Source organism: Mandrillus leucophaeus, unplaced genomic scaffold (genome assembly GCF_000951045.1).
Source record: "Mandrillus leucophaeus isolate KB7577 unplaced genomic scaffold, Mleu.le_1.0 Scaffold243, whole genome shotgun sequence".
Classification (NCBI taxonomy): Eukaryota; Metazoa; Chordata; class Mammalia; order Primates; family Cercopithecidae; genus Mandrillus; species Mandrillus leucophaeus.
Genome location: NW_012102510.1, coordinates 352,898 through 363,170, shown reverse-complemented (window position 1 = coordinate 363,170; position 10,273 = coordinate 352,898). Strand labels below are relative to the sequence as shown.

Sequence of the window (10,273 nt, the reverse complement as noted above, 5' to 3'; positions counted from 1 at the left end):
AAAAAAAAAAAAAAAAAAAAGAAAAGAAAAAGAAACAAAGGACCAGGAGAATCAAATCAGCAGCCGGGATGGGGAACCACTGACCCATTTTACCCAGAGGCAAGCATAGCCCTATTTTCAAACAATTCTTAAGCATGACTCAGTGAGAATGTGAACAAAGAAGGAAGCAGTCTGGTTTTCAAACCATGGCTGCATCAAGTAGCAAAGAGAAGCACCTGAGGGAGACCTGCAGCCCACAGTACATTGGTACAGTTGAACTGGTTATCAACAGTATCTCTTCTAACTGATCAGTGCTGGGATTGTAGCAACTGTTAAATATTTTGAATATCACCCTGTGAAATTTCATGTTAATGCAAAGGAGCACAAAGAAGATAGTACTTCAGTATCGGATAGAAAATTTAAGTCTAAAAACAATGTAATTCACTTTACAAATGAAGAAAAAGACCTAAAGAAGAAATGTAACTTGTCAAAAGTGACAAGCCTAATTAGTGGCAAAGTCTAGACTAGTTATTAGAATGAGTCTAGTAATGTCTCCACATCATGAAGTTATTTTTAAACTGTGAGTTGTGATCCATTTAGAAAACTGCAACCTACACTTTAGTTTTTAAATGAAACAGAATGGAATAGACTGGAAAACATACTGTTCGATAAAACTGCTGCTGTATACATACATGTGCATTTGGTTACATATAAAACATACTTTTTATTGTTACTTGGGTTAAAAGAAAAATTAAAAAACACTGCACCCCATCACTCTCTGCAACAGATGGGACTGACAAGAGAGTCTTCAGGCCAAAAGAACTTATTTCCCAGTGGTGCTCCAATGACCCCTTTCCAGATTAAATTGTTACACTGTTTCTGGGCTATTACACTAAAAAAAGATAATGAAAAGGGGAAAAATCTTAATCTGAGTCCAGTTAAAAAGTCTAACATTATAACAGGAACAACTCTTTCAGTTTTATTCATTACAAATGACAAGATCCTGGCTGTCTTTGCATGTTTCATATTTTGATTTTGTTTTCAATTTTAACAAGGTATGTTAGTTCATACAAATTACCTGGTGTTCTGCTCCCTGGAACTTTCATGTATAGTTGAACTGTGTTCATGCCCAGTATGGTATGACCAACATGGCTTAGAAGATTTCCTGCTGATACGACACGCACAAAAGCAGGAAGTTTAGTCAGCTCATGTAGCTGCAACTTCCACCTGCAATAAAATAACACATCAAAAGTGAAACTCTGCTACAAGTATCTGTGGAAGTTTACCATTTCTTCAAAACTCTTGGGTTCCAATCAGAAAAACAATTAGGTCTATAAATATTTTACTTTTCCATAGGAAAAAACTTAAATTTTTCAATTTTTCCAAAGAATACTTTCCAACAAAAATAGGCATAAAAATTATTGACCAAGTAAATAAAAGAAAAAATACTAACAGTTGTACAATTATGTTTTATAAATACATTTTCATGTAACTATTTCATATAATTAAAAATATAATTTTGTGATTACGTAATTAGCATATAGTCAAGAGTCTTGATGAAAAACTATAGAAAAGTTTTAGGTAAAAAAAAAAATCTGGCAAGGTGCAGTGGCTCACAACTGTAACCCCAACACTTTGGAAGGCTGAGGTGGAAGGATCTCTTGAGCCCAGGAGTTCAACACAAGCCTGGGCAACACAGTGAGACTCCATCTCTACTTTTGGAAAAAAAAAAAAAAATTTTAAATTTCAATTGTAAAATATAGCAGAAAAAGTTTAGCTTAAATTCATGTCAACTTAAAAACAAAAGAAAATAAATGAAACAGAAGAGGAAATTGTAGAGAATTCCCAGTCTAGCACAGGATAACTGTTTGCATCAGTTCACAGAAATATTAGTATAAGGACTTACTTTTTGTCATCAGATAGGTCAATATTGGTCCCAAACTTTATGGTTTTAAAGGGTCCTTTCCTCCTCCTCCCAGAACTTAAAAAAGAGACACAGGATTAGAAACATGCCTTTTAAAAAGAAATACTAAGTGGACATTAAAAATGACTTACTTATCTGACGATGTAGATTCACTATCTGAGTGGTCTTTATGATGACTTCTTTTTTCATTTTCTTCCTATAGATTAAGCAAAAAGCATTCTAGTTTAGTGTTGTACAACTGGCAATCCTTTCCACCATACAACTGAAAAAAAAAATTCATATCTAGATTGAATAGTATTATTTGTGTTTTGAAACTAAGTTTCATGTTTTTAATATTTTGAGACAGGGTTTGACTCCTGCTGCCCAGGCTGGAGTGCAGTGTGTGATCCTGGCTCACTGCAACCTCCTCCTCCTGGGCTCAAACGATTCTCCTGCCTCAGCCTCCTGAGTAGCTGGGACTATAGGTGCAGATGACCATGCCCAGGTGATTTTTGTATTTTTGGTAGAGACGGGGTTTTGCCATGTTGCCCAGGCTAGTATCAAACTCCTGCGCTCAAGCTGTCTACTGGCCTCAGCCTCCCAAAGTGCTGGGATTACAGGCGTGAATCATCACACCTGGCCTTCAAACTAAGTTTCTATAGGCCTCTTACACATGAAAATTTCTTCAAACACCACATTAAATAAATAAATACCCAAGAAAAGTCGAATCTCACCGGCATGGTATCCAACTTCCTCCACTAGCCACAATGTTATATTACAGATTCTCATACTTGCCCCATTTTCAAGAGGAGAGAAAACTTGAGTAAAGCTGAAAGGCCTAGGACATCCCAATCTTGATTATAAATGATATAAGCTAGCAGAGGTGTGTGCATGTGTACACAACTATATATGTGTAAGAGTAGAAGGTAAGATACTTTTTATTCTTGATTATGAACAAAGGAAAAGTTCTTCCAGGGAGTATTTATTCCACAAAGAATTATACACAAATGACAAAATGTTTCTAACATTGGTAATTCAAGTGCTGGATAAATATAGGTATTTTTCAATGCAAATATTACTTTTATTTACAACTCCTGAGTCACGGACATGGTATCTGTTAACACTGTTTTATGATTTCTAAGTTAGCAGTACTTCTGACCTTTGGCTTCCATTCCTTTAAATGTATAGTGTCTGAACATTTGTCAAACTTTTCACATGTAATGGTCCATGTCTTAAAGCATACTAAAAAACCCCATGCTGGCCGGGCGCAGTGGCTCATGCCTGCAATCCCAGCACTTTGGGAAGCCGAGGTGGGCAGATCACCTGAGGTTGGGAGTTCGAAACCACCCTGATCAACATGGAGAAACACCGTCTCTACTAAAAATACAAAATTAGCTGCATGTGGTGGCAAATGCCTGTAATCCCAGCTACTCGGGAGGCTGAGGCAGGAGAATTGCTTGAATCCGGGAGGCAGAGGTTGCAGTGAACCGAGATCATGCCATTGCACTACAGCCTGGGCAACAAGAGCGAAACTTCGTCTCAAAAAAACAACAAAAAACCCCCATGCTTTCTTTGGTTATGGAACTCTCCCCATTTAAATAGACTGCCTCTTACTATCTTTGCTTTTCAACTCTTCCTCCAAATTTTCCTTTGATGATCTTTGACTCCTTCTTACTACTTATTCTATCCTGACTATAATATTAGCAGGTACTTGAAGCCTTTTGAAAGTTTGAACTACAGATTTATATGGACAACGAATTCACTGGAACTCAGTAAAGTCACAGGATAGTTTTTACTGGATGAATTTCTTTGTAGTATATAGGGAGCGGCAAGTGGGAAAGGAAGACAAATATAATTTACAGGTAGAAATGCTATCTTGATTGAAAGTATGAGTTGGCAGAATTTTAAACAGAGACAACAAGCAAATCTAATGAATCACAAATTAAAGACTTTCTGCCACATACTATCAGTGGTAGGATATGTGAAGAACAAACAACAGTGCAGACAAGTATTTGAGTAATACATTTAATAAACTCATTTATTTGGATGTATTATGTTCACTTTGTAGGAGAATTCACAAAGTTCTCATTATAGTGCTAGAGGATTTTTGTAATGCTTCAGTGCTGAAAGGGCTATATGGGTCTTTTAATAATAATAACCCTCTGAGTTTTATATTTTTGTTTTTTTAATTTCCTCCTTCAGTTTTCTCTTACAGCCTAAGATTGGTAAGAAGAACACTAATGTTTCCTGCAGGAGTTGTCTATGAGATAACACTAATCTGGCAGAAGAAAAAAAAGGGAAGACAAGACGGGATTTTGCAAGCATAAAATAAACCTAAGACTTAGTTTATCCTCTAAATTAGTGGTTCTCAACCAGGAGCGAATGTGCCCTTCAGGGGATATTTGACATGTCTGGAGATATTTTTGAGAAGCCAGAGATGCTAATAAATACCCTGCAAGGTGCAAGACAGTCCCCCCACAATAAAGAATTATCCAGTCCAAAATGTCAATACTACGGAAGTTAAGAAACTCTGCTCTAAAAAAAGTATCCCAGAAATGAAGGACATATTTCACTAGACAGTAATTCTATTTCCCCATGATGATATTTACTTCATGAACCCATGGGTTTGTTTAGACTTTACTAAAAGCAAACCGAGGGTGGGTGTGGTGGCTCACGCCTGTAATCCCAGCAGTTTGGGAGAGGCTGAGGTAGGCGAATCACTTGAGGTCAGGAGTTCGAGAGCAGCCTGGCCAACATGGTGAAACCCAGTTTCTACTGAAAATGCAAAAAAGTTAGTTGGGTGTGGTGGCACGTGCCTGTAATCCCAGCTACTCGGGAGTCTGAGGCAGAAGAATCGCTTGAACCTGGGAGGTAGAGGTTGCAGTGAGCCAAGATCGTGCCATTGCACTCTAGCCTGGGCGACAGAGGGAGACTCCGTCTCAAAATACATACATACATACATACATACATACCTACCTACCTACAAGAAAACTGGATAGCACTTACAAAGTATTTTATGTAACATAAAATGATGAGATGCATATTAAAGTAATGTGTCCTTTCAAAACTCCAAAGTAAAATCATCTTTAAAGTCCTAAAATAATCTTTAGGATACAAATACTTACTCTCAATGATTCCTGGAATGAGGAGGCCTGGTACTGTGCATATTTAGCAATTGTAGTATGAGATCTATTACTTTCACAATGCCAGATTTTCTTTGTTCCAGTGGGATCCCAGTTTTCATCTGCTGGCTGCAACAACTGTGTCCTCACTTCTACCATATGTTCATTGTTAGCTTCCACCAAAGTTTTAGTAGAGAAAAGTCCCAGGTCTTCATGAATACATAAATGTAGTTAAAAAATGAAAATTATATTTGGGATAATATTTTAAGTGCTTGTATTTTTTTAAAGGAAGAAGGTAAAGCATTTTATGGCACTGTATCCAGTTCCCATAAAAAACTAGGGCCTCTGCACAACCTGAGCTATGTGCCAAGTTTGCAGAACCATTAGCTGAAGCCTTGAATATAACTGCTATGTCATCCCATCCGAGAAAGAATTAAGTGTGCAAGGACTGAAATTTCATTTATTTATTTAATTTCTGCAGATGCCAGGAAATACTTATGGGACTATAGTATTTATTAGTAGCATCAAATTTCACCTACATTTTATAATCAATTTTTTTCTATTAACCTAAATCACAATTATGTAAATGGACCCAAATAATAGCTAAATTTAAAAACCACCACAGAATTGCCAGTAACCAGTATCACCAACAATATATTCACATCATGGATTAAAGAAGTGATATACACACACACTCTCTCTCATTCTTAGTACTAAAAAAAATTAAAATACTGAAAAAAAAAAAAAAAAAGTTTCTGCCAGTGCTTGAAAAGTTAAAAGACAGCGAAAGAAATAGACAAACTTTTTCCTTTTTTTATTTAAGGCTTACCTAACTTAAGAGCTCCAGCAAGGCCACGTATTACTGTAACAGGGTTGTTCGGATTTGTACAAAATTGATGTAATGGAGGAAAGAAAGCATCACGTTTATTTTCCAACTGTAAAATTAAAATATGTGGTTAGATCTCAGGAAAACAGAGCTTTTATTTAAATATTATGCTCCAAATTAATATTATTTTTCACAATTTAAATAATGCATTTTATGGGGTGCTATTTCTATTTGACAGTACCTTATCACTATGACTTTTGATTCTAGTTTAAATTAGATAGTAACCACATACATTTCTCCTGTCCATTTTATCATGACAAAAATATGTAGGAGAAATGAAACTGAAATTAAACTTTAAAATCAAAGTGTTTCAAACATTATTCAGTTTTAAAATGAAAAGACAATCCTGACACATGCTGCAACATGGATGAACCTTGAGGACATTATGTTAAGTGAAATAAGCCAGTCACAAAAAGACAAATACTGTATGGTTCCACTTACATGAGGTATCTAGAATAGTCAAATTTATAGAAACTGAAAGCAGAATGGTAGTTGCCAGGGGCTTGGAGGAGGGAGAAATGGGGAGTTGTTCAGTGTGTAGTTCCAGTTTGTCAAGATGAGAAAGTTCTGGAGATTGGTTGGACAACAATGTGAATATGCTTAACAGTACTGAACTGCACACTCAGAAATGGGTAAGATGGTAAATTTTATGCCATGTGTTTTTTAAAAAATCACAATAAAAGAGAGGAAAAGAAGAAAAAATTGTGCCTAAACATATTATCAAAGAAAGCAGACTGAAGAGGACCCATGAAAGATAAAAACTTAATTTTGCATTTTTTTTTTCTCTTCAGAGCTCACATTACAAGTTTTTTTTACATGTCTATCCCAGTGCTTCCCTTACATAGTAAGGGATAAACAATGACTGGTTGGAGGAAGAATTAATATGATAATATTTGGCCTCTAGAGGGCAAAGGGGTTAAATCTATAAAACAAACTCCAGTACCATTTTACAGATGCAAGATCATTATACACATACTACCCTAACTTTATACTTACAAAAAACTTTGATTTGGGATAGAAGCAGGAAAATGAAAGGAAATAGGGTAGGAAGATCTATTTGGAAGAAACAGAAATAGGAATTGCTTTGACTGAACTCTTAACAACTTCCTATATCAGATTCCTATATTTCTATAAAGTAAAACTATCTAGTTTTAAATAGCCTATTAAATTTTTTAGTGACATATCTACTATCACACTTACGTTCTCACTTATTTTGAAGGTAGTATCTTTTTTGGGGGGCAGATGTATAAAACAGAATGAATGTTAAGGTCCACATAACTAAGTAGAATGCAGATTTAAAACCCAGTTTACCCAAAATACGTTACACTTTTAGGTAGCTTTTTCCTAATACTGCTCAAAATTAGAGCAATAAAAAATATTTCTCATGATTCTAATATCATCACAGTTAATAGCTGAGAAGGTCTTTTAAAAATGCTATTACAAAATCTTTTTGAATGTATCTTTCCCCCCCAAAAAAATACTTAATCTGTTGCCAATAATCGTAATGTTTCCTAAAGGGCATCCATATAAATTTAAAGAAAGATTTTATGAAAGACAGGTAGTTGCAAACACTGTTTTATTTCCAGTCAGTCAATTCAGACTCACGTAAATACTAGGCGTAGGTGGATTCAACTTGTCCTTTGGCAAGGGAGGGTATGGTGAAGATGGTGGTCTTGGAGGTGGACATTTATCCAACAAAATGCTACTGTTAGATAAGCCATTTTTACCTAGATTCCTTAAAAAAAAAGAAGAAGAAGAAGAAGAAGAAGGGATAAATAAATCAGTTGTACATTTATTTGGAAAACAAAAAAAAAAAAAAAAAGAATCCTGAATTAAGTCCTAATTAAATTACTAGGCATTTGCACAAGTCCATGAGATGTGGGATGTAGATCCATCAGGAAAAACACTAAGAACGATTGTTAATTTCAGCAAAGACTTGATGCCTATATATCCTCCACTGAAGGAAAATAAAAGATATCACAACATATAAATTATTGATGACATTCCTTATTTTGTTCGTAATTTTCCAATTTATTTTCTTCACCTAAACAACAAACATGAGCTACAATTTCCTCTCTACCATCACATTCTTTTCCATCAATGTTAAAATATTAACTTGACCAAAAAAGTTCTAGATAATAGTAAAAAACAGAATGTCTCTTTTTCTATGTCTCATCTTAGCAATTATAATCAGAATATCTTTGTAACAACTCTCAAACCTGAGATTTTTTTCCTTTTACTCAAATCAGAAAAAAATTTCCTGTGCAACTCCTTGACTAATAAAATTCAGCAAGATGCCAATCTAGTAACTTATACAGCAAATTATAGTATTTCTTTTTAAACAAGGCATATAATTGCTATCTACTCTCTGACATTGTATATAATTATTACTTACTGGTATTTAGGTTGATGAAGGTATCACTCTGTTAAAATTATAAATTCTTAAGATAGGGTAGAATTATTCTCTAAAAATAATTCTTTTAGTGCAAGCAAGAAAGACATTTCCAACGTTTCTACCAAACTTAGAAAATCAACAAGAAATAATTTTGAGCTTTCAAACCACTCCAGGTTAATTAACTAACTTACCTCACCGAATTATTACAAATTCGAAAGCAATAAATGCATTAAAATATCAAGTACTCTTAACATATTAAATTTCAGGTAATAATTTGAAATTTTCAATTATTCTGGGAAGTCAAAAAACTCAGTAACTTTACTTAAGAAGGAATTAGCTACTTTCATCACAAATTGCAGAATAAAACAGGTTGAATTTATTTTCCTTATCTTGCTACACTGAACAAAGTGTTACCAATTAGCCTGTTTTGGTTGGTACTAATGAAAACTAGGCCTTAAACTTTCACTGCCATAGATTTTTAAGATGTTATACTAAATAGCACCATAGGTGTTACTTTCTTAATTTTTTCAACTACAACTCCAAGTAAAAACAAAAAAAAGTTCATGGCAAGCCTCAAAGGAATGATTTACGTTTAAAATAATTGACTTTTAAATGAAAATATATGAAAATATTATTAAACTGAAATTTTACTTTCAGCTAACAATTAAAGGTTGAATAAATTTTCTGTCCAAAACTAGTTTTCAATCTCTCTCCACAAAGCACATGTGCCTTGTACATTTAAAGACAGATATACACTTAAGCCTTTAGATTTGGGTATAAAATTAGTACCAATTTATAAACTCCATCAAATTTTTGCTTTTAACATGTAGAGAATTTTTGGTGAGACTGGGAAAGAAACAATTCAAGTATTATCATTAAACCAATGCAAGACAAAACAGTTGCAATATCTACATAAATAATAGTTTTCATGCTGAATTGTATATCTGCCACTCTATCGAATATAAGCAAAATATGACTCAGAATACAGAAAATCTGTCTTTTAGGAAAGGAGATGGATATACTACTGTGTAGTAAATGGTTACTATTTTGAAGAAATTGAAATATATGAACCATGTATTAAAACTGTGCTATAAAAGAGCGTCTCAAACTAATTAAATGTGGCACCAAAATGTAAGCTTCTACAACATACTGGACACTCAGAGATGAGACTAGAAAACAAGGTTTGACAGATTAGTAGAATTCTGTCTCTATCATTTCTATAGTTCCGTAACAAAAAAGAGAAACGAGAAAGTAAAACAATGGAAAATGTTGTTGCCAATATTTTAAAATAGAAAAGAAAAAAGCGGGGCATGACTAGTACTTTCAGGGAGCTGATAATTCAATCAATTGAATGTTGCAATTACAATTTTAGACATGCAAGAAGAAAAAGTATTATAACTGCCTTTTAATGTATACCACTGACCACTGCAACATTAAGATAAACTAAACAAGAATCAGATTAAAAAATAACCAGCACTTTAAAAACTAACTACATATACGGAAATAAAGGGGTACCCAATAGTGCATACAAGTCATACCTAGACATTTCTTACTGTGTTTGAAACGCTGACTACCTGCCTATTAAGGTCAAGTTTCAAACACATAGGAATTTCCCTGAAGGAACTGATGACATATATAGTGCTCTGCATAGTAAATATAAGCTATTTCCACTTAAAATATATTGACCAATCCGAATGCAAAGGGCAGGGCTGTGGATAACAGGAATAGACTTTATCTTCTGAATGTGTAAATGTCCAACACTGTTTAGAACACCTCAAGCCAAGTAATAAAACTTCCATATAAAAATCCAAAGTGGAGAAAGGAGTTGAAGAAAGAAGCAGATTTTGGACCAAAACAGCATGGTACTGAGAATGATGGTTTCCAGCTGCATCCATGTCCCTACAAAGGACATGAACTCATCCTTTTTATGGCTGCATAGTATTCCATGGTGTATATGTGCCACATTTTCTTAATCCAGTCTATCATTG

At 34.4% G+C, this 10,273-nt stretch overlaps 1 protein-coding gene across 10 annotated transcripts in view; it reads right to left on the bottom strand.

Moving 5' to 3' along the window:
* KDM6A (lysine (K)-specific demethylase 6A) overlaps positions 1-10,273 on the bottom strand; it is a 241,204-nt gene that overhangs the window by 27,098 nt on the left and 203,833 nt on the right. For all 10 annotated transcript variants that reach the window (XR_001006367.1, XM_011982800.1, XM_011982801.1 and 7 more), the window contains 6 exons: positions 7,496-7,625; positions 5,834-5,939; positions 5,008-5,213; positions 2,035-2,099; positions 1,886-1,960; positions 1,058-1,206 (listed from right to left, as the gene is read on the bottom strand). Coding sequence is in view for 9 of the 10 variants with exons in the window: in XM_011982800.1 (XP_011838190.1) it covers positions 1,058-1,206; positions 1,886-1,960; positions 2,035-2,099; positions 5,008-5,213; positions 5,834-5,939; positions 7,496-7,625 (731 nt within the window). In the remaining variant the exon portion in view is untranslated. The remainder of the gene's footprint in view (positions 1-1,057; positions 1,207-1,885; positions 1,961-2,034; positions 2,100-5,007; positions 5,214-5,833; positions 5,940-7,495; positions 7,626-10,273) is intronic.